General features: G+C 56.7%; 10 protein-coding genes across 10 annotated transcripts; 6 read left to right on the top strand and 4 right to left on the bottom strand.

Moving 5' to 3' along the window:
• Positions 1–849: 849 nt before the first annotated feature.
• TRAVEDRAFT_24098 (uncharacterized protein) lies at positions 850–2,812 on the bottom strand (the record flags this gene model as incomplete). The annotated part of the gene is made up of 2 exons (XM_008045783.1): positions 850–2,710; positions 2,769–2,812. 2 exons carry the CDS (start codon positions 2,810–2,812, stop codon positions 850–852), a joined length of 1,905 nt encoding a protein of 634 aa, XP_008043974.1.
• Positions 2,813–4,095: 1,283 nt separating this feature from the next.
• Positions 4,096–5,087, bottom strand: TRAVEDRAFT_53064 (uncharacterized protein; the record flags this gene model as incomplete). Its single annotated transcript, XM_008046016.1, has 5 exons — positions 4,096–4,520; positions 4,571–4,689; positions 4,743–4,749; positions 4,803–4,881; positions 4,956–5,087. The coding sequence occupies 5 exons, from the start codon at positions 5,085–5,087 to the stop codon at positions 4,096–4,098; spliced, it is 762 nt and encodes a 253-aa protein (XP_008044207.1).
• A 133-nt stretch (positions 5,088–5,220) lies between these two features.
• TRAVEDRAFT_174697 (mannose-ethanolamine phosphotransferase GPI13) lies at positions 5,221–8,569 on the top strand. Its single transcript, XM_008046015.1, has 3 exons — positions 5,221–5,336; positions 5,394–5,894; positions 5,949–8,569. Exons 2-3 carry the CDS (start codon positions 5,433–5,435, stop codon positions 8,481–8,483), a joined length of 2,997 nt encoding a protein of 998 aa, XP_008044206.1. The 5' UTR covers positions 5,221–5,336; positions 5,394–5,432; the 3' UTR covers positions 8,484–8,569.
• Positions 8,570–8,990: 421 nt separating this feature from the next.
• Positions 8,991–10,458, top strand: TRAVEDRAFT_174695 (terpenoid synthase). The gene is made up of 3 exons (XM_008046014.1): positions 8,991–9,316; positions 9,467–9,758; positions 9,819–10,458. Exons 1-3 carry the CDS (start codon positions 9,015–9,017, stop codon positions 10,128–10,130), a joined length of 906 nt encoding a protein of 301 aa, XP_008044205.1. The 5' UTR covers positions 8,991–9,014; the 3' UTR covers positions 10,131–10,458.
• A 428-nt stretch (positions 10,459–10,886) lies between these two features.
• On the bottom strand, positions 10,887–12,347 carry TRAVEDRAFT_53061 (uncharacterized protein; the record flags this gene model as incomplete). The annotated part of the gene is made up of 1 exon (XM_008046013.1): positions 10,887–12,347. The coding sequence occupies one exon, from the start codon at positions 12,345–12,347 to the stop codon at positions 10,887–10,889; it is 1,461 nt and encodes a 486-aa protein (XP_008044204.1).
• A 1,110-nt stretch (positions 12,348–13,457) lies between these two features.
• TRAVEDRAFT_53060 (uncharacterized protein) lies at positions 13,458–15,357 on the top strand (the record flags this gene model as incomplete). The annotated part of the gene is made up of 3 exons (XM_008046012.1): positions 13,458–13,479; positions 13,575–15,273; positions 15,327–15,357. The coding sequence occupies 3 exons, from the start codon at positions 13,458–13,460 to the stop codon at positions 15,355–15,357; spliced, it is 1,752 nt and encodes a 583-aa protein (XP_008044203.1).
• Positions 15,358–15,939: 582 nt separating this feature from the next.
• On the top strand, positions 15,940–16,795 carry TRAVEDRAFT_174692 (small ubiquitin-like modifier). The gene is made up of 5 exons (XM_008046011.1): positions 15,940–16,051; positions 16,165–16,277; positions 16,433–16,500; positions 16,564–16,587; positions 16,655–16,795. The coding sequence occupies exons 1-5, from the start codon at positions 15,974–15,976 to the stop codon at positions 16,672–16,674; spliced, it is 303 nt and encodes a 100-aa protein (XP_008044202.1). The 5' UTR covers positions 15,940–15,973; the 3' UTR covers positions 16,675–16,795.
• Positions 16,796–22,187: 5,392 nt separating this feature from the next.
• On the top strand, positions 22,188–23,768 carry TRAVEDRAFT_53058 (uncharacterized protein; the record flags this gene model as incomplete). The annotated part of the gene is made up of 1 exon (XM_008046010.1): positions 22,188–23,768. One exon carries the CDS (start codon positions 22,188–22,190, stop codon positions 23,766–23,768), a length of 1,581 nt encoding a protein of 526 aa, XP_008044201.1.
• Positions 23,769–23,898: 130 nt separating this feature from the next.
• TRAVEDRAFT_134614 (Rhodanese-like protein) lies at positions 23,899–24,942 on the bottom strand (the record flags this gene model as incomplete). Its single annotated transcript, XM_008046009.1, has 1 exon — positions 23,899–24,942. One exon carries the CDS (start codon positions 24,940–24,942, stop codon positions 23,899–23,901), a length of 1,044 nt encoding a protein of 347 aa, XP_008044200.1.
• A 745-nt stretch (positions 24,943–25,687) lies between these two features.
• Positions 25,688–27,307, top strand: TRAVEDRAFT_53056 (uncharacterized protein; the record flags this gene model as incomplete). Its single annotated transcript, XM_008046008.1, has 1 exon — positions 25,688–27,307. The coding sequence occupies one exon, from the start codon at positions 25,688–25,690 to the stop codon at positions 27,305–27,307; it is 1,620 nt and encodes a 539-aa protein (XP_008044199.1).
• Between the last annotated feature and the right edge of the window lie 14 nt (positions 27,308–27,321).

Below are 27,321 nucleotides of genomic sequence, written 5' to 3'. Positions count from 1 at the left end.
TCTGAAACGCATCCTTGCCACGTCGACGTGTCAGCTGTGATGTTGATCTTCTCCAGAGCTGGGGCGCCTTATTCCTTGCTCGTCAGAGCAAGGCTCTTGCCCCTCCTTTGCGTCGATCAAACCATGCACGACATGTCACTAGCGCTAGCGTGCAAGGACGCGCACCGTTATAGGCGCCATCCGCCATCCTAGTGTATGAATGGCGTAGTACTCACTTGGAAAATGGGGCCTGCAGCGGTGTGTGAGATTGCCAGCGATCACCTCGCACACGGTTTGTTCGACCACGAACGAGGAGTACTACTTAGTAATAGCCTCCTCTGACCAACAAGTATTTGATAGACCGTGGACAAGAGCCGGAAATGAGCAGATATAGCGCTGTTGGCTGGGTGGTAGAAGAGAGGGAGGCATGGGGAGGGGCGAAGAAGCGTTGATATATTCGTGGTAGGTGGGTGTATGTGTTCAAGGACTCAAGCGCCTATATATGGCAGGCACGCCTGACTTCCTTGGCGCAGTGGAAGTTTATCCTCACCGGAGACGAAGAGGACATCGAAGCATGCAGCGGTGGTCGTGATCTCATAATGCGACGGCCCTTGGTTCTCGAAGTGGAGTTATATCATCGTCTAGTGCTCACTGTTGTGCCGTCGAAGGAAGGCTCATGGGCAAAGCACTTGTGAATTGTCGTGATGTACATATTCTGAGCACTATGCGGACATGGTCAAACGAGCGGAATGTAATTGTGCACTTGCGAGACTAAACCTAGACAACCTTCACATAGCACGACAGCGCACGACAACAGATTGCAATGGGTATAAAGGAACGTGAGTGTTTGGACTGAATGTAACCATGGGGCTACTTAGCATCGCTTACTGAGAACCAGAATTTGTGCGATACCATCTTTTGTAGCTGTTCAGAGTACCGCCGGTCGGCCGTCCGCCATCGCCTCGGCCCGCCCTCAGACGGCCGTGGCAAGACACAGATACTCAGATCCTCCAGCTTCCGCACGTCAAACGCTGCCCGAATTCGAAGACAATCCAACGCCGCATCCATGGGAGCCCCACTATCCCAGGCCAGCCCTCCCAGATAGAGCGACTTCAGCTCCGGACACCGCAAACGCACGCGGGCCACGTCGGACTCGTCTTTATCGAGGGCACGGCTTCGCGCTGCCAGCGAGTCGAAGATGCATAGAGGAAGTGGGTGACCGGTACTGCCCCACGGGGCAGCGGATACCAAACGCAAAGACTGCAGGCGCGGGGACGCGTCGAGATATGCGTCGAAGGCGTCGCGGTCGACGTTGTGCATGGGCATACAGAGATAGAGGTGACGCAATGATCCAGGATTGAGTGCACTCTTGATGGAGGCGAGGATCGTGCTAGAGGTAAGGATGACGTCTTTGGGGAGATTCAGCTCGAGGGTCGTGGAAACGGGATTCTCGCTGCAATCCAGTATGAACGTTGTGGAGGGGCAGAGAATATGGACCCTGAGCGTGGTGATATTGGCCGGAAAGAAATGTCTCTCGGGCGGTAGCAAAAGACCTCGGTGGCTGATAGGGGTATCGTCGAGGTCGCCGATGGCGACCTTGCCGGAGATTTGGACCCGACCACGTGTGGGTGCCCGCACAAAAGTCGCGAGCTGCTGGACCCACTGTGCTGAATCGGTAATGCTGAATTCTTGCAAACGAGGGAGTGAGAATGGATGCCTAGATTGTGAAGGGAAGGCCGAGCACGCGGCACTTATGAAGCCATCGAGGATGAGACTCTTGAGGTCCTGACCGTGCTGAAGCACATCGAGAAATGCGTCGGCATGCATGGGAAAGGGTGTACTTGAGCCGCTGGAAAGGGATAGACTGGTGAGCTGACGTAGGAGGGATGCGGTCCATTTGACGTGAAGGCCTTTCAGCTCGAGGTGCGTTAAATGTGGGTAGTGTTCCGGAAGAAGGACAAAATAGCCAACATCCGGACGATACCATGTGGAAGCGCTAATCTTCAGCCTGGTGAGGGATTTGAAGGGCGCCGCGATCAAGGGGGAGACCGTCATGAATTCGGTATAGAACGGGTGGTAGCCCAGAACCAGACTGCGTATTCGGTCGCGGTGGGGCATCACGTCAGGAAGCACAGAGGCGAGAGTCGGAAGCTTGTTGAACTCCAAGTAAAGCATGGCCTGGTTAGAGCGAGGCAGCGCGAGTCGCAGCCATTCTGTGCGTTCCTTAACAACGATAGTGCCCCAGAAACACGCGTGACCGACGATGACGTCGCGCCAGCGACGACATACCACCATGTATCGGGTTGGATCGGCAGGACTTATGTCCTCGTCATACGCGCGGCGCTTGAGACGAGTGTAGAGAAAGACGTGGACGAGCACTTCGTCGGGAAGTGCGTTGATGGAGGCGAAGGAGTTCCACATCCTCCCAAGCGTGAGCGAATCCACGATCGGGTCGTCGCCAGTCTCGGAGGCTTCCTGCTTGGGAACGGAAGCCTCTTGTGCGTATATCAACGCATCCACTTCCAGAGCAGCGCCGCCGTGGTCCTCAGGCGCATCGGTGCGGTGGTCGGAGCTGCTTGGGCATTGCAAAGAATGTTTATCGACAGGAGAAGGATCTTGGTCCGAGTTCGCGACAACGGCGTCCAGATGGATATCTTGAGTTTTCAGATGGATAAGTTGCGTTTCGGACTTGTCGGGGAGGAGCGCGACATGGTGTTCTTCCGCTCGTACTCTGAGAGTAAGAGAGATGTAAGTTTCTACAAGCCATGTGGTATTGGAGCTTTATTCACCGCGATCGTTTCTTGCGAACATATCTCGCGATCTTGCCGAACATCGCCAGCCTTATGCGCTTCGGAGGTGGTCAGACCACGCTCCGGCTGCGACATCGCGTGCATTTGTCAATAACAGTGACCATCACATATAACGACCGAGGAAATGACTTACACACCTGCGACTCCCAGCCTATGTCGACGTCTCGAAGACGGTGGTGGGCGTATACGACAGGTGATGGTTTGACTTGGTATACCGTTTGTCCGAGATTCGACTCCGCCTCCGCAACGAACCCAGCGGCTCCCGGCGTCTAAATGACCGCTCTTAAGACGTCCACTGGACTCGGAGTGGAAAGACAATTACCACGGCCCACGACCCTTTCGGCTGCCAAACCAGAAGATGAGGGGATGCATCCAGTGCGGAGGACAGCGCGCAAAAGTGTCCTAAGAAACGTCAGGCGCTGAGCGAGCTATCCGGTGGAAAGTGACAAGGGAGTTGCCGCACGCCCGCATCACCCACTGGCATCCACGATGGTTGCATGTGGAGTCCGACGCCTGCACCGAGACCCTCGTGCTGTGCAGAGCTTCTCAAGTATCACTTCAGAAAGGGGCAGGAACTTGCAAGAACAGCCTGACGCCGTGCACACCTCGAGAGCCTACTAGGACTCGGACTGGCTACCGGGGTCCGGCGACGCCGATCGCATACCTTGGAAGTACCAACTTTCAATATTTGCTTGTGTTGCTGATCAAATATACACAGAGCTTCTGATGGACATAGCCCTCGTACTGTGCAAGAAGCAATGCAACGCATCGGAGTCGTGTCCAGTAGGGTCCCTGCGGTACCATAGTGAGATCACATTCCATTGAGCAACGGACGTAGCTGGACCGCGCCTCCTGCTGTGTGGCTTCGTTAGCGTGATATTGTGCACAACAAGAGGAATGAATGACCTACAACTCAGCTTAGGCCTCGAAGGATTGCTCTTCAAGATGATGGGTGTAGACGACAAGTGATGCGATGGTGGTTCGAGACTTTCACGCCGTGTTCAACTCCGCCATAAAGCCAGCGAGCATAGGCGTCTATTGCGTCCCCGACCTGCGGGTGGCTGCATACAAGTACTCTTCACGATCATGCATGCGTATTCACAAGCCTGCTGGCAGGACCGGTTTTCAAATGATGGATTATGTCTGGACGCACTGCAAGACCAAGTACGACAGGTCAGTGACATGCATTGTCAATAAGGGAGTCACGGCCACGCCTGGCCTGGCATGTCGGAAACAGGATTACTGTACAAGCTATACGCCGAGGAAATATAGGTCAGCTGGGGAGTGCACGAAGTCTGAGAATACATCACAGCTGGCTCTCGTCCGCCTCCAGTGCGTCCAGTCCTCGGGCGTCCCTCTGCAGTATCTCCTCATCCAATGCCATGGAATCCTCTGGCTCGGCGTCCTCTTCCTCAATATCATCCTCAATATCGTCCTCGACATCGTCTGCCGCTTCATCGTCCTGGTCCAACATTTCTTGATCCTCGTCCACTTCCTCCAATTGTCCGTGATCGCCTGACCCGGCCTCGGCTGGTGGCTCCGCTGACGGAAGGCCGGATGGCCTAGGGATATGGATGGTTGGACCTGGTTGCGGTTGTGCGCCCTCCCCGGTGCTGGCGGCCTTCGCCTTGGGTTTTGGCTTGGACGCGGCGGAAACAGAATCAGCCGCGTCGCGCGCCTTGCCCTTCCCGGCGCCTTTCTTCTTGTCCGCCTTCTGCAGATCGCGGTACACTGCGGCCGCCTTTAGCTACGCATGGCGAGGAGATGTGGTATGGACATACCTTGTAGTTCCCCTTGAATGTTCTTCGCTATGTCGCCGAACTCTATCAGCTCAAGCGCCTTCAGGACGTCGGTGGCGGAGATGCTCTTGTGCTGCTTTGAGCTCGCGACTTCGTGCGCGCTGTTCTAGCGTGAGTTGGAGCATAGAAGAAAAACGCACGAAAGGGAGCTCACGTTGCGGCTATTGTATGCGTTGTCAACATCTCGAACGCGTGATGTACAGCAACGACGTACCAAGATAGTTGATGAAGACGGTGGAGGCCTTCAGTGTCGCAAGGATGACATCCTTGGAGAACTTCGTGTTTTCCGGCACCTATCATACAATGAGTATGTTCCGAAAGCACTGTGCTCTTCTCAGCACGAGAAACGCGTAGAGGCGAGACAGACCTGCGACGCCCGCGCTAGCTTCATGACCACGCTTCGAGGAAGTTCGAATGCCTCGATTCCGTCTGCCACAGCATCCTGTTGATTTTGCGCAACCAAGGCTCCGCTCGTCGAAGGATCTTTTGCTCGAGGCATAGTGCACGCAGTAGAGATGAGGCCCGAGGTGGTCGTGGTGGTCGTGGTAAGAGGTGAGAAGCTGGCAGGCGCGCGCTTCACCTTCTTGACCATTGACCACGACCACGCCGTCGCCGACCACCGATTGCGAGCCCCGCTTTCGACTATAGGCAACAGGCATACGCTCATACTGTATTCTCGCGACATACAGCGCGGCTAAGAAGGTACTCCAAGCACTTCTCCAAGGAGTAGGGAGTCTTGGGCTGAACGGTATGTCCTCGGAGCTTGCCCGCTCTCCCCGACCAAGTTTACAATCGAGAATAATAGGGATGCCCATTGCGATACACCCTTAAATCAAGAACGTCGATGGTCATGGCTTCCAAGGGACTCTCTCTGCTTACCTGGGTGTTCTTCATTCATCTCGCCGGCATCTACCTGTACACTCGTGGCTTCTTGCTTACTCGTCTCGCCCTCTCTGACGTCAACCGATGCGAAGATGGCACATGTACGCTGACACCAACCCACAAAAAGGCGGTCGTACTCGTCATCGACGCGTTACGGTTCGATTTCCTCAGCCCACACCCGCCAGAGCCTCATTCGCCGTACCACCACAATGTCATCTCGCTGCCGCAGGAGCTAAGTGCTTCGCGGCCTACACACTCCTTCCTCTTCGAGATGTTCTCCGACCCGCCTACCACCACCCTTCAACGGCTGAAGGGAATCACCACAGGCTCTCTGCCCACTTTCATCGACATGGGGTCAAACTTTGGCGGCTCCTCGATCAACGAGGACTCGTTCATTGGCCAAATGCGGCATGCTGGAAAGAAGGTAGGTTGCGCCGCTTCCCAAATGTTCACCAAGTCTATAATTCTGCAGCTGTAGATCGCTTTCATGGGTGACGACACGTGGACGACCGTCTTTCCGGACTCGTTCGATGCGAACATGACGCACGCGTACGACTCCTTCAACGTGGAGGATCTGCACACGGTTGACGAAGGTGTCATCAAGCACCTCTTCCCACTTCTTAAAGACAAGACGGCGTCGTGGGACTTGCTCATAGGCCATTTCCTCGGGGTCGACCACGTCGGCCATCGTGTAGGACCGGACCATCCTACCATGAGGACAAAGCAGCAACAAATGGACGACGTCCTCCGTCTTGTCGTTGACCTACTAGACGATGACACGCTTCTTGTTCTGCTTGGCGACCACGGAATGGACCGGAAAGGAGACCACGGAGGCGATGGCGACCACGAGACGTCAGCGGCGCTATGGGTCTACAGCAAGGGTCCCCAGCTGCTGCACCCGAAGGCCGCCATACCCCCGCACCTCCTCACCACCCGCTTCTTCCCGGGCGCGACGGTAGCCAATCGACACATTCAGCAAATCGACCTCGCGCCTACCCTCTCCCTCTTGCTTGGTCTGCCTATCCCGTTCAACAACCTTGGGACGGTCATCCCGGAGCTGTTCTGGCACGACAAGGCTGGCAAGGACTACACCCGCGCTCTCTCCCTGAACGCCCAGCAGGTCAAGCAGTACCTTCAAACCTACCGCGACAGTGCCTCTGGCGGTGAGCTCGATGGTGCATGGGGCGACCTGGAGGGTGTATGGCAGACGGTCAACTCCGATGCGAACGTGAAAAACCAGGACGCTCAGTGGCTCGCGATGACAAAGTACACGCGCGAGGCCCTTGCAGTATGCCGCGCGCTATGGGCCCAGTTCAACGTATCGCTCATGACACTCGGTCTCGTACTGCTCGTTACGGGTACGCTCGCAGCGGCATTCCTCTACGCTCGGCTCGGCACGGTGCAGGACCAATGGGAGACCTGGCAGGCCGGGGTTCGGCCGTGGTACGTTTCTGGCGTACTCACAGGCGCGATGCTTGGTTTTCTCGCGTACATCACCGTCTCGCGCTACGTGAAAGGGCTCGGGCTCTTCGAGGCGCTGCTCTTCGGCTCGGCTCTCACGTCCTCACTCACCATACTTGCCTCGACGCGTCCGTCGCTCTCGGGGCTTTCCCCGCGCTCACTGACGTCCCTTCCGCTCCCTCTCATCCTCCACGCCCTCGCCTTCGCGTCCAACTCGTTCACCGTATGGGAAGACCACGTCGTGACGTTCCTGCTCATCACGTCCATCGTGCCTTCCGCTCTCGCCGGGTTCTCCGCACCGACCTCGCGCTTGCGCTACCGCATCCTTGGCTTCTCTGCCTTGTTCGCAGCGTGTGTGCGCTTGATGGCGATGAGCACCGTGTGCAGGGAGGAACAGCAGCCCTATTGCCACGTAACCTTCTTCGCTTCCTCTTCTCTCCCTTCCCCGCCGCTTCCAGTGCTTGTGCTCTCGGTCCCCGTCGCGCTCGCGCTTCCCTGGATCCTCAAACGGTTCTTGAAGACATCGCAGTCCGACAAGGGCACCGCCGCGGTCGTGCTACCGTGGATCCTCCCCGGGACATTGCTTCTGGGCAGCGCGTACTGGGTGCTCGAGCACCTCGACTCTTCTGAGGCCTTTGGACCGGAGTGGGCGGGTACACTGCGTTTCGTCCGCACGCTCTGTGCGCGATCCGCGTTCGGCGGCGTCGTCTTCTTCGGCTACGCGCTGTGGTGGCTCGCGCCGCTCTGCCTTAAAATTTCTGCAGAGACAAGAGCGGGCACGCAGGACAAGAAGCAGGTCACTGTGCTGGGGTTCGCGAACGCCTACGGCGCGCCATACCTCCTCTTCTGGTGTCTATTCCTGGGCGTGCTCTACCCCGCGACGCAATTGTCGGGCCAGATCGTCCTCGCGCTCGCGGCCGTCGCGATCCTCGCACACCTCGAAGTCATCGACAGCATTCGGGACGTGCGCAGCCTCGAGGCGGTCTTCGCGTCGGGCAACCCGTCCGCGATCCTCGAGCCCGACGCGCTAAACGTGCCGAGCATCCCGCTGCGGTTCTCCGAGCTCACGCCGCTCGCGCTCCTCGCCGTGCACGCGTTCTTCGCTACCGGGCACCAGGCCGCGATTCCCTCCATCCAATGGAAGGCGGCGTTCGTGCTGACGCGGACGCTCACGTACCCGTTCTCGCCACTACTCGTCATCCTCAATTCCTTCGGGCCGCACTTCCTCATCGCTCTCGCGGCGCCGCTGCTCGCGCTGTGGAACGTCGCGCCGCTGCCGCAGCCTGCAGCCGACGTGAAGGCGCGGGCGAACGTCGTGCGGGCGGCGCTGGGAATGATGTTGTACCACGCGACGCTGCTGGTGAGCAGCGCGGTGTGCTCGGCGTGGCTCCGGCGGCACCTGATGGTGTGGAAGATCTTCGCGCCGCGGTTCATGCTGTCCGCGCTCACGGTCGTCGTGGTCGACGTCGCGGTGCTGCTTGGCGTGGGCGTGGGCGTCGGGCGGGTGTCGGGGCGGGTATCGAAGATGTTCGCGGCGATGAATTCGAAGTAGGGCAAGAAGACGCAATCTGTGATAGGACATCTCGATGAGATTGCCTCGTATGCACTAGCTAGAGATGGTAGTTTGGTGCTAGGCACACGCTATTGTATTCCGCGCGCTGTGTGGAAAATCCGCCGGAAGGTGCAGATCACATTTTGAGCAAATGCGGCAGGCGTAGTGTTCGCGATCAGGAGGCCGCTCCTCGAGGCTCGCGGTGTTTCGTCTTGTTCCCGCCTCTTATTGTCTGCGCACCGGGTCCGCCGGCAGAAGAATAGGGCGCCTGGACGAGCGCGCAGTGCAAAGCGACAAACCGTGTCTTCGCACACGCCACCACTCTGGTACATGAACATGGCTCGTGCAGTCTGATCATGACCACATGTCACCCTGAAACTCCGTGCTCGTCTTGTTGAATCTTTGTCTCTTGCAGCTTCCCGGATTCCAGATACCCAATTGTGTGCGCAGTCCCCAGGTCCCGCCGTCGCGTCCCCACCCCGCCAGCAGCAACACCAAACAGTCCATCGCACTCGCCCTGGGCGTATCAGCATGGGGAGCATCCGCATCCCGAATTTCCCAGCGTTCTGCAATCCGTACCTCGAACTCCGGAGCAATCCCCACTGCCACGCCATCTCGCTCTCGGCCGAGAAGTGGGCGCTGTCGACTCCGCTATTCCTCGACGCGGAGGAGGAAGCACGCCTCCCGGGCGCACGCCTCGGGTTGCTCGCGGCGCTCTGCTTCCCCACATGCGACGCGAGCCAGCTCTTCGCGATCACCAAGTTCCTCATCGTGATCATGCACTGGGTGGACCGGCCGCGGTCACTGTACGCGGACGAGGAGGCGTTTGACCCGTAAGTCCTTCTACTACACGTTTCATTCCACGCGCCACCCAGCCCCCTACGGCGTGTTCGCCTCCCGCAACTCGTCCGAAACGAAGCGGCCCGAGAGCGAGGGGGTGCCTGGTCGGTACGGGTATGCTGACGCTATACCTTTGCCTCCAGGGTGTGGGCCAAGTACTTCCGCCCGACCACGCGCCGGGAATGGCAGAAGCGTTTCCAGCGGCACCTGGCCGCTTTCCGGCTCGGGCAAGCACTCACGGCACAAGATGCGGCGCAGGGCATCGTCCCCGATCTGGAGTCGTACATCGGGCTTCGGCGAGACGCGTGCGGGGTCAGAATGCTACTCGACCTGGTTCTTTACGCCGGAGGGTTGAACGTCCCACCATACGTGTACGAGCACCCTGTGCTGCGAAGGTTGCGGCAAGACGCTGCGGATATCATCGCGTGGTCCACGGTACGTCCCCCGCACATTATCCTGCGCCATCCTCCGAATTAACTCCTATGCGCTTGGCAGGACGTTGCGGCGTACGCGCGGAGGCCTCATAGCAGCAACATCATCGCAGTGCTCATGCATGAACGACGATATACGGCGCAGGCTGCCGCGCACTTTGCCGGGAACCTCGTCAAAGACACCATTACGAACTTCGTCACGAACGAGATGTCGCTGCCGGCGTTCGGTGACCGAGACGCGGATGTCCGAGCCTACGTTCAGGGCCTACGCGACTGCGTCGTCGGTACCCTGCATTGGCTGTACGAGACCGACCGGTACTTCGGGGAGACAGCGGAGGACGTGCGCTCGTCCGGCTGGGTGTTCATGAACGCGTGATTAATGATGCTGACGCCCTCCTACTTATGTTCGATACGCCTTTATTACCGACTACTTGCGAACTTCTTGATACATACTTGGACACGTCACATCCTTCGAATTCGTTCTCCCACTCGCCTACCACGTACACTATACCTACCTTCGGAAGGATGATGCCTGAGCCGTCGATAGTACGCTTCAGAAGTACGATAGATTCCGCGCTGCACCATGATTGCCAGAGCGGTCAGCACCAGCACTAGTTAGTCGAGTTCCCCCTCTCTCTGCAGTCCCATCACTTGTTTTTATAGCCGTTCAGCTCGTGTACATCCCCGATCAATCAACTGCTTGCCCCGTTATGTAGTGTGCGGGCGATATCAATTATTATTCCGCGGGATCGGATGTAGCTACTGTATAGTGCCAGATAGAAGATACGAATGCAAGGCGGCATACCTGGTATATCGCTGAGGGCATCAGGTTGTCAGTCGTTTGGGAGTACACATGACCTATCTTTCAGATGGACCTAGTTTTTGTGAGATCGTAATTATAGCGGGAGAGAGGGAGTGAGTAGAGAAAGGACGCAAAATGAGAGCGCTTAAGTTGACCGACGCGACTTGGGAGAATCGGTATTTGAATCACCGCCCTTCGTGATTCTGCTACTACCACCACGCCGATGCGTAAAATACCAACCAAAGTATGAAGACAAATGCGCTGTGAACAGAACGTGGGTAAGCATTGACGAAGACCGAAGCAACCAATTACATCTCTTCTCACTTAAGCCTATTCTTCATGTTCACTGGAAACCGCCTCGCGGTATCTCGTGGCCCAATATACATGGTCCTCGTACCACCACATCCCCACGAACGGTTGCAGCTGCACGAGTAAAGCTTCGTACCGCACGATGTGAGACTCGTCCTTCTCAAGGCTTGACCGGGATTCCCTCAACACGAACTCCTGGAGCTTAACGCCCGCTTCTGCCCGCTCGCGCAGCGTGTCCCGCAAAAGATTCAACCAGAGGGCAGGGTCGTCCAAAGTGCCGTCGCGGTGTATCGGGTCATCAGACGCGAAATCCCGGACTGCAATGGACGCAAGCCGGGGGCAGCACAGTCGCTCGCGACTGGCTCGCCGAAGGCCCTCGCACATTGTGGCTCTGAACCCGTCGCCCTTTAGTTCCAGTCTCTCCAGAAGGGGCATATTGGAGAACAGCTCCTCCCAAACCGCAGACGGGATGTTGAGTGGCGCGCACACGTCGATCCGGAGCTCGGAGATGGGGATGTCCCGGAGGAGGTCAGAGATCTCGCGGAATGCCGTGGGGGGCGTGGTTGTCTGTGCGAAATAGAAGCCGAGGCCAATATAGAGTGGGGCCATAGCCCGAGTCGACCAGTCGCCCATTTCGATATTACATCCGTCCGCAAGGCCATCGAGATAGAGGTGAACATCAGCGGGAATGGCGGAAATCTTGGGAAACATGCAAGGCGCGTTAACGGGGAAAATGGTCCGCAGCAGATCCTCAACGTCTGCCTGGTGGCGATCATTACACCAGATACGGAGTGTAGTGAGGGCGGGAGCGTTGATTTGGGCTATAGCGGCGCAAATGGCTCTGGCGGAGCGATCGTTGATGACGAGAACGCGGAGACACTCGAATTGAGCTGGGGGGAGTGAGGATACCAGCATCTCGTGCGATGAGTCGATGTCTGCAGCATGAAGCGAAGAGTCGATCTGTAACTCTTCAAGCTGCGCGCAGTGTTCCAGAGCTTGAGCAAAGCCGTCGAATGGGAGTGGCAGAAAACAAAGTCGGAGGTGAAGGACCCGGAGTGAGGTGATGTCTAGGGGACAAATGGCTCCGGTCAATTCTAGGCGCTGAAGCACAGGGTATCGATGCATATCGATGTCGTAATAGGCCCTTGTGGTCAACGGAAGGATGCGAAGCTCCAGGAGCATCGGCATGTCGAGCGAGAGAATTTCGCCGAAGGGCCGATTTTCATATTCGAGATGGAATTGCTGTAGCGAGAGGTGTTTGACCGTGGCTAACTTTGGGCGGAGTAGATCTATGGCGTCGGAGATGAGCTGTGGACGAAGATCGTACCAGAAGCGGACGTCCAATGGCGAGCTACCGCACAAAGGAAGAAAGTGCACTAGCTCTTCTAGCTGAGAGTCGGGGGAGATGTTCAGAATGTTCCAGAGGTCGGGGACCGAAAGGATGATGTTGCGCCAACGCGTGCATACATCCAGTAGCCGCATCCACTCGCGGAAGCGATGGTTCCCACTGCCAGGAGGGCCGTCGAAGATCCACACGTGAAGATATTTGAATATCTCAATGAAGAGTTCGTTTGGAAGGCGATCGATGTGTGTGGTAGAAGAATTTTGTTCGGAAACAGCGTCCCCTTGTGTTTTTTCTGTGCCAAGTCGTCAGCAATTGACGATGACAGGTACAGCAGGCAGCGTCTAGTCAGACTTACGCATATGAAAGTGTTCCAACGATGGCTACAAGGAGACGTGTTCCTTGATCCTCAGGTATCGACAGCGTTGCAAACGAGGTAGTTCAAGCACATAGAAGAGATCAACGTTCACGTTCATGCGCGCCGGAGTCTAAAAGGGCGAAGATGGTGTGCGTCCCAATATGGTAGGTAACGTTGTTGGGCAGTTGCCCGTGCAAAGGTTGTGAACCCCCCGATGCCTGGACTGTCATGACTTGGCACCTGTATAGACATTGCGTTGCGTTAAGCAACGCTTCAGGCTTGTTTATCGCCGATGATGGTTATGCGAAGCATCTCAGCCATCGTAAGGACGGCTAGCGCTGGTGGACTTGGGTCCTCGGTGTACAGATATTTTGGACTAAAAATATACATCTACCTTGGTTCTTCAGACTGGACTAGAAGGGATTTACAGCTGCTATAAGAGAAATTGACCCTCTCAAATAAAAATGTTATGGATAGCTGTTTCTCGCGGCGATGCGGAGGACGCCGGTGTACCAGCCCAGACCCGCGTACCCCCTGGCCGCCTCACGCAGAAGGTCGCCGTCACTTTTGGACCCGAAAATTTATCCGTATGTTTCTGACGAAGGGCTATTGATTCGATCATAACAGCTAGACTACCTAGGACTACTGAAATGTAATCATCGTGAGAGAAGGCTAGCACGTAGCGTTACATAGCGCCCAAATTACCGAGACAGCCGAAGGCGCCTACTGCGCAACTTGCCAACGGACGACCATCTTGCCCGCCCCATTCAGTGATTCACGCTGTCTACGCTTATCTGCAGTCTCAGACGAGCTTTTATGCCACTCTGATTACAGCCCGGAGGGGAAACACTAGCTCTCCGTTTCGAAGCGCGACGGTGGGCGACATTCAGCTATGAAATTCTTGCGTTTCAAAAGTAAGTCGGGCGGGACAGCGTACCATGTTTCCCCGTCGATCGTGCCCTCTCTTTATGAGGCAAAATTCACGTATACTCATTCTGTTGGTTCACAGCCGTTAAAAAAGCGCTGAACAGCCTCAAGGTACGGACTAGAAGAAACACCCAGGATGTGACAAACGACCGCCCCCGGGCGCGACCCGAGACCCCCGTCGAGCAACCTGAAGCGAATGCCTCCGAGGTCTGCCCTCCTGCTTCAGACATTACTCGCCTTCCGGATGAGCTCCTCATTTTGATCTTCGAATTCGTCCACGCATGCTACTTCGGGGAACGATACTACGGCAGTTTCTATGAATGGCTCGGTATCCTGCGCGTGTGCACGCACTGGCGTGATGTTATGATTTCCACTTCTCGTCTTTGGAGCGTTATACCGGTAACAAATGACCTGAATCCATTGGAATACTGTCTCTCTCTGCACGGCAACACGCCGCTCGAGATCCGCATGTATGACCCGTGGCTTCCTCGGCGTTCGTCCACTCTGCTTCGGCCACATACCCCCTCGATTCGGTCCCTCGCACTCCATATGATGCACATGAACAGGGAGAACTTCCCCTTCGACGACATGCTGACCATGAACATACCCGACCTTGAAGAGCTGAAGATCTTGCCAGAGTTTGTCTTCGAAGATCGCATCCCTCCCCGCTCGGTAATCAGGCTGCAGAAGTATCCTCGACTACGGCGCCTAGAACTACGTGGCGTCATCTCTCCCCCGGACATCACGAACCTCCGCACAATCAAACTTGAAAAGTGCTCTTGGGCCTTTTCTTTTCAAAGCTTCATTCGGGCCCTGGATAGCTGCTCACAGCTGGTCGAGATGCACCTCAAGCAGTCCCTCCACTCCCTAGCTCGCACCGCCCCGCAAGAAATTCCTGCCAGCCTACGCCGGGCGACGCTCCCCAACCTACGCAAGCTCGACATAACGGACAACACTGCCAGTATCGTTTCCACGGTCATAGCCCACCTAGACACTCCCGCCATCGCGTCCCTGCGTCTCGTGTGTTACAAGCCGCGCATTGCACAAGACGAGGAAGCGCAGGCCTCTGACTCCGACTCTGAGAACCTCTTCCGGACGCTGATTCCGGCCGACCCTTCGCGGGTCCTTCCCAAATTCCCACCCGAGGCCGGGCCCTTCAGCGCGAGCCTCGCATTCATGCAGGGATTGTGCATCGTCCGGGTGGAGTCCACGGTGCTCCCATTCCCGCTGTCGGTGAACCTGCAGGTGCAATACAGCCTCGACTGGACGCGGGTATTTCCCGCGGCGCTCCAGGACATCTCTGACCTCTTCGGAAACTCCATAGTCACCGAACTGGTCGTCGATGCGAGCTCGTCCCACATCCTACCGTCCATCTGGGAGGACCTCTTCACAAGCCTGCCCTTCCTCCAGCGGCTCGAGCTCACCAGTGACGGGATTTGTACGACGATGTGGCAGGGCCTCCAGCGTGCGAGCGCGTGGGCCGCGCAACCGTGCTGCCCGCAGCTCGCGCGCGTGCGCGTCCAGCATACCCCGTGGCCCGAAGAGCACTACGTTGCGCCCCCGGACGAGCGCGCCCTGGAGATCATCGCGGAAGCGCTGCGCGAGCGCGCGGAGTACGGCGCGAAGCTCGACGAACTCGTGTGGGCGGTGTATCTACACCACCGTGATCCGGACTACGCAGACGCGTCGCGCGTGCAGTTCTTGGCGCCCCTCGTGCCATTAGTCAAGCGCATGACTTACAGGACCTGGGGCGATGGGGACAAGACCGAGACTACGTTTTCGTGAGTGCAACATGTTCGCTGGCGTGCTGTATGTCTCTGACCTATGTGGGTAGCCCCAAGAAAATCGTGCTGAGTCCGCTGTAGACAAACATTATCTGTTCCATGAGAGAGGGCTGGACGCGCACGACGGACAGTTGCGCTGGTGAGAAAATGACTTGCTCGCAAAGATCAGAGATGAATGGTTGCCGAAGTAAGTATTATCAGGCTTTCCCCAATATCCACCTGACAAAAAAATGCGTTTGCGGAGGATACGTTTTGTACATGGGATCAGAGATGCGCCGCTAAAGGTTTCTTATATGATACCACTGTGATTTTGTTTGTCACAGGGGAGTGGCAGATTGGGTGGTAAATCTTGCCCAAACCGCGGTCGACCTGTCAAGTTCGCAATGATCAGGATACTGGTATCAGCGCAGCTGTCGATGAATACTCACTATGTCTATTTAACTTGGAGCCTAAGCCAGCCTTGCAATTTATGGCTTGATAATTGAGACGAGTGCTAGCCGCTGTGGTGGTCCATCTCAAGCTCGAATAAAGTTGGACGAGTTGATCTTCGTGCCAAACGCTCACCGTTACGTAATAGGCGCGGGCTGCCAGTGGGGACGGGGCAGAGGCGTTGACCCTGTCTTGCTCGTGAACCGCATCCACTGCCACTCCCCGCGTACCTGCACGACCGCACCACCTCGACGCGTCGATTGCCAACATGTCCGACAACGAGCAGAACCCGCCGACCCAGGATGCAGACGCGAAGCTGGACCCCGCCGCACCCATCAACATCAAGGTATGTCGGTCTAAATGCCTCGTCCGAGTGCGGTGCGCACGTCGGTGGCTTTAAACGTCGGCCGCCTGCGCATCCGCGAGAACGTGCTGACGCGCGATATGCGATCCCCGCAGGTCGTGACACAGACCGGGGAGGAGGTGTTCTTCAAGATTAAGAGAAATACGAAGCTGAGCAAGCTGCAAGGGGCGTACGCGAACAAAGTCGGCAAGGACGTCAACAGCATCCGGTGAGCACTCGTCCTCTGCAGAGCGAATGGAGCTCTCCTCGATCTGCCTTCCCCGCGTGCGCGGGCAAGGTGGGCGCGGAAGCTCGTTTCGCTAAGCTTGTTGACCTCGGAAGCGCGGGGGAGCTTACTGTCGATCTTGCTCGTCCGCTTCGCAGATTCCTGTATGATGGTGCCAGGATAGGCGATGACGATACGCCAGCATCGTTGGATATGGAGGACAACGGTATGTTCGAATTTCCACGCGATATCACGCGGTGACGCGGTGCTGATTTTCTCGCCACTGCAGATGCTATCGATGCGATGGTAGAACGTACGTATGCTTCCACAAACGTCTGTTTCGCGTCTACTGACGTTTGTCCGCTTATGCGCATATACAGAGGTCGGAGGCTCAGCGTGACGAGGTTATCCGGAACGCATCTCCCTGTCATTTCTCTTTGTATCATTGCTCTGCCTTTTTTCTTCCCTCTATCGTCGTGTTCTCGTACGTGAAGTAATATTCAATGTATCATTGTTCAGGCTCATGCACTTTTGGGGCGTACCGACGATCTTAGATCTGCCGCCTTGCCACTTGAACCCGGCCGCATACAAAGGAAAAGGCATTTGGACAAAGTTGCTTCCAGGATACGCGTTCTTCGTATGACATCGCGAAGTCGCACTGCCACAACTGAATTACGACGGCGCAAGCTATACGGGGAATACGTTAAGTCCGCAGTCCATATCTTCCAAAGAGTGATAATCCATCTCTACTTTCGAATAGTCTGCTCTATCACCCGATTGCCCCTTCGTCGCTACACCCGCTCAGACTACTCCAGGCGCATCAGGCTGACGAGGTCGAGGAGGCGCTGCTGCTCGTCGTGAAGCCGGTCTCGGTTGAGATTGACATGGACACACTCGGACCGGTGGAGGTGGCAGTGGTGAAGAGGTGCGTGGTGAATGTTGAGACGTGGTTCGCGGTGCCGTTAAAACCCGACCTGTTGTTTGGGAAACCGGTGCTGACGTTCTCCGAGACGCTCGAACTCGAGCTTGAGCTCTCCGGGAAGTTCGTGCTGGTGGTATCCGATGGGATCACCAGGGTGCTGCTTGAGGCGGCGAAGGACGAATACCCCTGGTCGGTGGACAGCGACTGGCTAACGCCCGCCGTGGTCGTGGGGAAGCTCGAGATTTGCGTCGACACGGTGTACGTCGGGCAAGAGCACGCTTGCGCAGATGACGTGTGTGCACATGCGTTAGAGCTCGGGAAGAACGTCGTCGAGCTGTCCACGCCGGCCGAGTACGTTGTTGTCGTTGTGTGTTTGTACGTCGACGTGGATGAGGTCGGGAAGGACGTGGAGAGCGTCGTCGAGCCGCCGCGGCAAGCGGTGGGCGTCGCTATCCCGCCCCTGCCTCCGCCCGTGCCGCATGCGCATTCGTCGACAGTCGTGCTCGTGCTCTCCGTCGGCGACGGGACTGGCGAACGCGTGGTGACGAGCGTCGGCGAGAACGTGATCACGCTCTCCGATGACGGCGATGGAAAGGGCGAGTTCGTGGTCACCAAGATGGTGGATAACGTGCTAAGGCTCTCCGACACGATCGGCGACGTGTACGGCGAATTCGTCGTGACGAAGATCGGGGAGAACATCAACATCCCGGTGGGCTCGCCCGCGGACACCGCGCTGGAGCTGCAAGGACGCGTCGTCACGGTGGTATATATTGTGAAGGTGGCGGCAGCGGTTGTAGGGAAGGAATCGCTGTCGGTCTGCGCGGGGAAGAACTCGGTGTTCGTCGCCGTCGGGAAGGATGGAGCAGACGTCGTGGTGCGATGGGACGTGCTAGTGTTCGATGGGTCAAACAGCTCGCTCGACGTATCGGAGCTCTCCGTCGACGAGGGCTCAACCGCAGCCGAGGTCGACGTGCCGTGCTCGGTGCTCGAGGATTCGGAGGACAAGAACACGAAGGTGGAGCTGAAAACACCGCTCGCGAAGGCCGAAGTGGTTGGGAAGACGCTGCTCGTGCGGGAAATTGAAGCTGAGGGAATGGTTGTGTGGGCGACCTCACCCCGCTCGACAGCGCGCGCCTCGCCGGAATCACAGGTCAGTTCATCGCACGATGGCTCCTGAGGCCAGCATGGACTTACCGCTCGCGATGAGCATCGCAGAAAGAACGAACGCCAACATGCTCATGTTCATCATCTTGCCGGACTTCCGCGCCATGTGAAAGTGCAAAAAGTATGGGAGAAGAGAAGAAGAAAAGAAAGGTGAGTGCTTATGTTTTCTGACATATGATACATACTGATACTTACACCGTATCAGAGCTTGCGGTCTCTACCCCGCGTCACTCCGAAGGCGGTGGACACCATTACCCTCTACCTTCGACATCGCCGCCGGTGAGTGCCAGGTATACGTCCTACGTCGCTGCTCCATTCGGATTTCGCCATCGCAACAGTCTATCATTGCGAGTTCCACTGAGGGTCGGGCAAGGAAGGCACGGCGAGGCATGGATCACGCTTGTCGGCATAGCGCTCTGCAGTCTCTCGCTCTGCTGTAGAAAGCCGCCATGGACCGTGTTGCATTTGGGATTGGAGCTCGTTTCCCGCTATTTCCCACTGCTTGACCATGACGTGGTTGAATGTTAGGAGCAAAGCAGTACAAGAACGCCAAACGAGGTTAGTTATCGAATTTCATCGCAGGCTTCAGGTAGGAGCGCTGCGATAGGCTCCGAGAACGCGTTGTTGATATTCTCTCAAGATGGTGCCTCAGTGACACGCTTGACCAGTAACCTCTGAGACACAAGTACTCCTTTCTGCACAGACCAAGTGTACAAGTCGCACGGTGAGTTTCGGTTAGCATGTCACCGCGCCCACTCTTGCCAGCACCCCCATCCTGGTCATATGTCTGATCTTTGATCTCTGCAGTTTGTGTGCACGCCGCGGTGTATTCGTGGTGCCTGCTGCGCTGCTATGTAAGCATTCCGGATATGCATGCTCAGCCTCGCAGCCACCACGTAGGTGTCTTTGGCCGTACAGTATGGACTTGAAATTCGTTCCGGGCGGACACCCCGGCATCGGCTGCTGCGGAGAACGTTGTTCTTGATCTTGCAGGCCGAGCGCCCTTGCATTAGAACATAGATACGACATCCTGGGATGAAGCGCGCAAGAGCTACGTCGAAGCGATCCTACACCGAGACCGAGGACGACCTAGGAGTATCGGGCGGCGACAGCGTTCCCTTTCTCCAGTAATCCTCGACAGGTGCGTGTGTTCCCTATAGTACATTGAGTCGGACAGTCCTCATGCGGCCCATTACCCATAATAATACACAATATTCTACCCGCCGCCCGGATACAAGTCCCGGCGCGCAACTTCACAGGTCTATTCTGAAGTTCTCGCAGATCCACCCAATGGCTGCGCCGCAGAACAAGACCAGCGCGACGAACACGGCCGTCTGGGCCCCATGCGACCATATCCATGCCGTTCGCAGGGGAGGGTAGGCAGGTGTGGTACGATCGACTGTCGCGTCTGTTCGGGCGGTATCTGACCCGCTTTCCCGCCGTAGGGCGCCTTTGGACGGGAGGGAAAATGAAGAGCTGTCTGCAAATCTTGGTGGGGCGTGCTCATCCCGGCGGGAAGCCTACACGAATGAGACGGCATCAAGACTCAGATGAACGAAGACGACTCGGAGCGGGAGAAGCACCAACCGGATTTACAACGCCACCCAGCGGATTTGCATCCGAGACAGCGACGGACGGTCTTCTTGATGGCGAGTCCGCGTCAAACCCGTTGTGAGGAGATAAGGAGGCGATGTGTACTGCAGCGTTGGCGACGATGGCGGACTCCAGTTTGGAAGTTCTCCGTGGGGTCAACGCTGGATGCAAGGTCCCTTCAGGCGACTAAACGGCGTGGCCGCGTCAGTGAGTACATGAAAAGCAGTATAGGAAATCGGCGTACGTTCAATGCGTCTCGTACCTCAAAAACATCTCCGATGTGAGCGAGTTCTAATTCCAGAGGTGCAGCAAACGCCAATGCTACTACGCAATGGCATTCAGCACGGTCAGCGCGGCCTTCATTGCAAACTATGCGAGCCGTGCTGACCTATGCTGAGGAGTAGAAACCCTGCAGAACGATTCACGAAGGAGTGCATGCAGATAGAGAGGTGAGGGGATGTGGCGGAGTGGAAGAAAGCGCGGAAGGTCCGGATGCTCAAGCAGGAGTCCGGAATTACTTGAACTTAACGCGGACAGCTCAAGTAAGTTTCCGCGACATGTGACCGTTCTCTGCCATCTGCGCCTTCGGTGGGAATGGGGAAATCTGGACACGGATTGCGTCCAATCTCGATTGTACTGCATGCTCGCGCGCCCTGGCGGAGGCTGTCTGCCATACGAAGGCTTGGCACAGGATGGGTGTTCCCAGGTATGGCAAACGCGGCCCGTATGCGGCGAGCAGCGGGAAGCGGGGGCGATTGCCCTCCCGCATTCTGTGCTTGAGCTGGATTACTCACGTAGAGTGAAACCTTGTGAATGGGAATAGGCGGTGTTTCCCGCAAGGCCGGTACGCGCTGGTTAACAAATTCAGGTGTGGAGAATCAGTGATGCAACTCACAGAACCCCTTGAGAGACACAGTGAGCTCACTCCATACCGGACACTACCGGACAGCGTCCTATCTGCTCTTCCAATGTGGGAAGACAGGTACACTGTGTCCGCTCATGTGGTGGTATGGTGCCAAGAGGATCAGCGGCGATTAAGCGCTCTCCCGTCTGGCATCTGCGACTCGCGCTGCGTGGGTCTTTCGGGGGCCATCTCATTGCATCCCAGAAGTTCTCTCCATCAAAGCTCATGTAAGTCGCGAATTTTATACACACATATGCGCTTTCGCTAACCACTTAAGTTACAGAAGGTAGTGCTGTGGTCGAACGCCTATATTTTGGGGTTTCCCGAGGCCGTTCAGTGAAGTTGACGCGTCTACACCCAGCCGTACCTGCGAGATCGTTGCCCTGCTACACTGTGAGACTGGGGTACTTGCACCTCTGGACACTTACAAAACTGGTTCAACAGGGGTGTTTTCCAGCTCGTCGCTCTTAAACTAAAGTACTCGCATAACGGTGTTATATCTGGGTACGTCCTCTTTCTCCGTGTTCTGTTTGTTGCCTTGTATGGCGTTTCTAGTTGCTTTGATGAGAGGCACGACCTTCTTTATCAGGAAACTATACACTATGGAGACCGATGACGCGGCCGTTTCTATGGCGCTGGGTCATCGCGTTTGTACTCCGTGTTTTGTGTATACCGCCCTCCTGGACGCACGCTGGACATAGAGATTGAAGAATTCAACGCAGTTGAGCGCTCAAAGGCACGTTTCTCTCTCCGCAAACCTGCTGCTTCCGTTGTCAAGAGATCCTGGTCTGTGGCATGATACTTGGAGAGATGACAGTCGAAGTAGTATCTCTCATGCGTACGGCGGTTGCCAGCAGGTCATCTCGAAGATTCTATCTAATTGTCATGCCGTTACCACAAGTAGTATCTGCCATCCGGGAGCCTTTGGCCTCAAGGGCTTGAAACAACACAGCATCGCGCGCAGCATGAAACGGCCTGTGCTAGTTGCCTCTTCCAATGCTTTGTATTCGTCATCCCTTTGGTACGTCATGGTATATAACGCTGAAACTCCAGCACTATGGCCACCTTCACTGCAGGGTCCGCACAGAGACAGCTATGGCATGCGAGTAAGCGTTTTACCTCTCGTCCCGTTACCGAAAGTTCATAATTCCTTTACAGAATGCCCTTATCTGCTCGTCAACGAATGCCCGATGATCTTACATCTCTAGCGGGAGCGCCATCAACTGGGCGACAGCGCGGCGGCGGCGCCACTGCTCTCCACCACAGGGAAAGCACTTCCAAAAGGCCTCGGAATAGCCCTGCTCATCGCCTCCCGAACGAGATTTTGGTCATGATTGCTCAGGAATTCCTACTCGAATCAGCTGAAGAGGTCGAGGACGTCCATGCGGACTTCTCCAAACCTGCCGCCCTGGCCGTCCTCGGTGGCGTGTGTAGATATTGGAGAGAGTGCACCGTCGGGACACCAGCTCTCTGGCGATCCATCCTGGTACGCGACCGACCCGAATGGCTCGATCTTTGTCTCGAACGGTCCCAGTCCCTCAAGCTCAGCATCGTCTTCGTGAAACCCTCCCTTTTCGTGGCTTCCTCGGATATCCTGTTCCAGAACATCGATCGCATTCAGATACTCGCCCTATGTTCCGCAAGCGAAGTGGCTCATGAACTCCTCGACAGACTGTTGGACGCTCCCATGCCTGCCCTGGAGGAGCTCCGCGTCGACTCCGCAAATGAAGAGGATTGCTGGTTTTTTGGCGACAAGCTTTCGGCCTCCCCGTTTTTGCATACTGTCTGCTTCAGCCACGTGGGACTCGATTGGCACTCCGTTGGCGTGCAGAGGCTCCGTAGCATAAAGCTCAACGACTGGCGGAACCACGATCCCAACGAGCACATGCCCTTCGCGGACTTCCTGCGATGCCTCGGCGCGTGCCGTAACCTGGAAGAGCTCTTCCTTGATTACGCTTTCCCTTGTATCTCTGTCGCTCGCCAAGTCAAGCGTGCTGATCCCATCCCCCCCATCTCCCTCCCGCGTCTGCGCTTCCTCTCCTTGATCTTTCCGCCTCTCTGCACCTTTTTTGAGGCCCAATCCGCACCCAACCTGTACCATTTCTTCGCTCACATCAACATCCCGCTCACCGCTGAGGTCGAGATATACGTGCAGGTCGACGATGATTACCGGTATGTCGCCCGCGACCGTGGCTTCCCGGAGTACTTCCGCGACTACCTCCCATGCGACCCTGCGCGTCTGCCTATCCTGCGAGCCGCGACCGCTGCGACGATTACACCCACGTACTTCCGCTGCGCGGTCGACGGCGCGGACGTTGGTTCGCTGTGGCTCGAGATCGCACACGTCGGGAGCCGCGTCGACAACCGTGTGCCGCAGTACGAGCGTTTTCTGCAGGACGCGTACGCCTTACTCAAAGAAGCCCCGATCAAGCGCGTGCATATCAGCCGGGTCGACGCATCCGTGGAGGCGTGGCGGGAGTTCTTCAAGACGTTCCTAGCGATTGAGGATCTGACTATTGGGCGGTGTGGCGTTAATATTCGGGAGGAGTGTATGTCCGCGTTGGAGGCCCTCGGTGATCCTTCCGATATTGCTCTCAAGGACCTTCGCGTGCTCAAGATCGAGAAGATGGAATGGACGTCGGAGCTGGCGGACGCTATCGCCCAAGCTTTGCGGGTGCGTTCCAAGGAAGGAGCTACACCGCTCACCGGGCTGCGCCTCAGGATGTATGGCCTGGATAGAAACTCAGCGGAGTCCATGGCGTTTCACGAGGCAGCTCTTGCGACGTTGCGATCACTTGTGGACGGGATCGTGTCGTATGAGGACTGGAAGCTCTCTAACTTGCGAGGGGATTGCTCTGAGTGCAGTACGTTATCTTCAGCTACAATTTCTGATGGGGACTACGCACGATAATGTACACGTATACGGAACTTTGCTCTGCATCTGCTCGCTGTTGAGTGATACATCAGTGTGGAAAACATAGCACGGGGGAAATCACTCATGCGTACCTTACAACTCTTGTACACATATCAAGCTCTCAGCTTCAGCTCCCCACCGGAACGGATGCGCGACCTTCAGTAGGCGGACCAGACGATGTCGGCGCCTCGACTTCGTCCGGGAGACCCGCCTCCTTCCACGCGGCGTAGCCCCCAATCATGTCGGTGGCGTTAAGCAAGCCCAGGTCGTGCAAAGACGCAGCTGCGAGGGACGATGTGTAGCTCTCCTGGCAGAACACAATAACGCGGAGGTCGTAGCGGTCCGCGATCGGCACCCGGTACGCGCAGCGTGGGTCGAATCGCCACTCGAGCACGTTGCGTTCTACAATGAGCGCGCCCGCGATGCTCCCGTACGTGCGCCGCTGCGCCTCGGGGCGGATATCGACGAGGACGACTGGCCACGCTATGGTCGGGTCCTGGAGCTCCTCGAGCGCCTGCTGCGGCGTGATGCGCTGCAGCCGCGCACGCGCGTGCTCGAGCACTTGTGCGATGCTGCGCGAGCCGGGTGGCGGGTCCAAGGGGTCCATCGGCTGGCGCGCCGCCTTGCGCGCGGCGTCCCACAGCGCGGCCTCGTCGAAGTTGGACGTGCATAGGTCGCGAATGAGCCCGCCCCACCGGCCATGGTGCAAGTCGTGCCGCTCGACGCGTGCGAGGAACTTGGAGCGCACGAGGATGCCCGCGCGATCCGCGAGTTCCTCGGACGAGCTGCAGATGAGCACGGGGCTCGTGCCCGTCGGCCGCGGGAGAGCGAGGACGAAGAGGTACGACTGGTGCCGAGGCGTGAGTGTGCGCTTGAATTCAGAGGCGAGTGTGTGCAAGAACTCCTCGCCAGAGGCGTAGGGGAGCGTGAGGACGACACCGATCTTGGTGCCCTCGACGATCTCGGCGTCGCGTGTAGCGCGGATGACGATCGTTTGCGCAACATGGTCCCGGATGGGGCTGAGGGCGTCGGGCGTCGATGAGCGTGGAGGTGAGCGCGAAGTGGCTCTGCGCTCTGGGATAGGAGACTCGGGTTTGGGGACCACCTCGCCGTAACTGCTAGTTGAGCGCGATGAGGAACTCGGTGTCCACTGACCCCTTGGCGGATACATGTTCGACATGTTGAGATCTGTATATTTGAAACTGTTAGTTACACATACAAATCCCTCTCATAATGCAGGTCAATGACCAACAACGATAGTTGCTGCAGGACTTGGTATCGGTTGATGTGTTGGACTGAAATTATCAGGCCGGTCAGTCAACTGTAAGTCTTGTGGCTATACTATTCAATGATAATTACCTTCTAATTCCAAGGTGCACTGATGTTTCCTATGCTATACAGGAGGTTTCCAGCGCGAGGACTCAAGAGATTCCCGGGAGTCAGTGGGAGACCCGATTCGGGCGTCTAACGGTCAAGCTTGAAGGCGCCGCTTTTGAATTAGCGGTATCGCTCTTGTTGTCCTACCACCACCTCCCCTCCATACATCGAGTTCCCCGTGTTTTGCACCAACGTTCTGTGTACGACCTGTACAGCAGCTTTCCCTCCTCGGTATGCATATCTGTGAGTCGCCGGAGACCACCGCCAATTGAACTTATTGGGGTGGTAATTGCCATCAGTGCAACATTCAGCGCCGGGCAGAGTTCGAGGCACAAGTAGCTTCACACCTCAAGTCGCGGATCCACATAATAGCTGGTACGCTTTCTTCATGCTTCTAACCATGTTATAAACTGTGCTATTCTGACTCCAAGGTTAGCGTGAATCGCGCCCGGGAGGGCCGTAAAAACACGCTGGAAGCTGTGCTCCTCCACCGACGTGTACCTCCCTACTTGTTATGCCACGACAGGTGCTTACGCGAGATGAACGACCTCATCAACTCCCTCGCACCGATCAATGCTCTACCGGTAGAGATCTTGACAGAAATTCTCCAAAACGTCCAGGCGTGCCATTTCCGCGACCTTGGACAACACTCGTTGGCACTCAGCCGCTGGATCGCTGTCTCATCGGTTTGCGTCTACTGGAGAACTCTTGTAGTATCCAACCCGTTATTCTGGCGCTCCATCGCGGTCCAACGAGCACCAGAGCTCCTAACCCTCTCACTCGAGCGCACGACCCAAGGCATTCCCTTGGCCATCCGCTTCGAAGATACCTATTTTCCCTGGCACTCCCTGCACACCATTCTCCAAGGCCGCGCCTCGGACGTCCGCGCTCTACGCTTCAACCGGATGGATACGCATGCCCTGAACCACTTTGTGCTAATCTTCCAGTCAATGCCGGCGCTGGAAGAGCTGTACATGCACGTGGCTTATGAAGACGACAATATGTATCCGATGATACCTCTCACACATGAATTCTTCCCCACTCTCCAGTCGCTATCCCTACGCGCCCTCAGATTCTCGGCGTTCGAAATCGTTTTCTCTCGTTTGCGCCGTCTGGTGCTGTGCGACTGCGGATGGATCAACTTCGCCGGTTTCTTGGATACCCTCGAGGCGTGCACACAGCTCGAAGAGTTGGATCTGGAGCTATCTTTACCTGTCCTAGATGATTTCTTTGACGAGGAGCCGCTTCGAATGCCCGATGGATCCCGTAGACCGACGGTGGCGCTGCCCTCAGTACGCACTCTGCGTCTAGCCCGAGACCCCTGTTGGAAGAGCTGCCTCGTACTGTCATATCTCCACTTCCCCGGCGCGAATAACATCACGATCATCGCGGACACGGGCGGTAATGCGGAAGACCCATCGGTGGATGGGGCCATCATCAGCATGCTGCCTCGGGACCGCCAGATCACCTTCCCCATCTTGAAGACAATCACTTCGGTCGACGTTGTCGTTTCCGGTGAGGTATACGAGATGCACATGAGGGGTCCTCGCGGCGCGACCGTCCTATTGTCGCTGGACAGTGGCGAGCTAGCGTGGCAAGAGGAGGATGCCGCCTACGCTGTCATGGAGCTGCCCATCATCTGCACCGCGGCACCGATCACCTCTTTGCACTTCACGGGATTCTTCAACGACAACTCGATGGAGCCGACATTTCAAGCATACTGGACGATCCTCTTCAAGATGTTCCGCTCGCTCGAGACGTTGCATGTTACCGGGTCCGGGCTTTGTAGGTCGATGTGGAAAGGACTCTGGGGGGTCTACAATGTCTCCGACGATGGATGCTGCCCTTCCCTGCGTTCCATCATTCTAGACGGGAAGGGGGCTGGCGCTCTTCACCACACTTTGGAAGAAGAACTCGCGCCGGTATGCTCGACTCTCCGCATCCGCGCACAGTTCGGCCTACGCCTGCACACGCTCACGCTGGACCCAATCTTACCCCACTCGAGAGACGACCTAGCCAAACAAAGTGTCTACTTCGACGAGCTCAAGGACTTGGTTGCCGATCTCAGCTTCTTCCCGTCGCAAGTTGAAGAAGCCTCGCGCGGACAGGCGGTGCGGGACACAGCAGGGGCGAGGATGAGGAAGGATACCAAGTCATAGCGATGATGCGGAAG

This window comes from Trametes versicolor (assembly GCF_000271585.1).
Source record: "Trametes versicolor FP-101664 SS1 unplaced genomic scaffold TRAVEscaffold_13, whole genome shotgun sequence".
Lineage (NCBI taxonomy): Eukaryota > Fungi > Basidiomycota > Agaricomycetes > Polyporales > Polyporaceae > Trametes > Trametes versicolor.
The sequence above is the reverse complement of the archived record's forward strand: the minus strand, read 5'-3'. Positions and strand labels throughout refer to the sequence as shown.

What these genes read in the sequence shown, in the direction of transcription:
- TRAVEDRAFT_174695 (XM_008046014.1), top strand. Translation starts at nt 9,015, where the DNA reads ATGGGGAGCATCCGCATCCCGAATTTCCCAGCGTTCTGCAATCCGTAC. An exon ending in GACGAGGAGGCGTTTGACCC is followed by an intron (nt 9,317 to 9,466) that starts GTAAGTCCTTCT and finishes CTTTGCCTCCAG; the next exon opens with GGTGTGGGCCAAGTACTTCC. An exon ending in ATATCATCGCGTGGTCCACG is followed by an intron (nt 9,759 to 9,818) that starts GTACGTCCCCCG and finishes TGCGCTTGGCAG; the next exon opens with GACGTTGCGGCGTACGCGCG.
- TRAVEDRAFT_174697 (XM_008046015.1), top strand. Translation starts at nt 5,433, where the DNA reads ATGGTCATGGCTTCCAAGGGACTCTCTCTGCTTACCTGGGTGTTCTTC. An exon ending in TGCGGCATGCTGGAAAGAAG is followed by an intron (nt 5,895 to 5,948) that starts GTAGGTTGCGCC and finishes CTGCAGCTGTAG; the next exon opens with ATCGCTTTCATGGGTGACGA.
- TRAVEDRAFT_174692 (XM_008046011.1), top strand. Translation starts at nt 15,974, where the DNA reads ATGTCCGACAACGAGCAGAACCCGCCGACCCAGGATGCAGACGCGAAG. An exon ending in AAGGACGTCAACAGCATCCG is followed by an intron (nt 16,278 to 16,432) that starts GTGAGCACTCGT and finishes TCCGCTTCGCAG; the next exon opens with ATTCCTGTATGATGGTGCCA. An exon ending in GTTGGATATGGAGGACAACG is followed by an intron (nt 16,501 to 16,563) that starts GTATGTTCGAAT and finishes TCGCCACTGCAG; the next exon opens with ATGCTATCGATGCGATGGTA.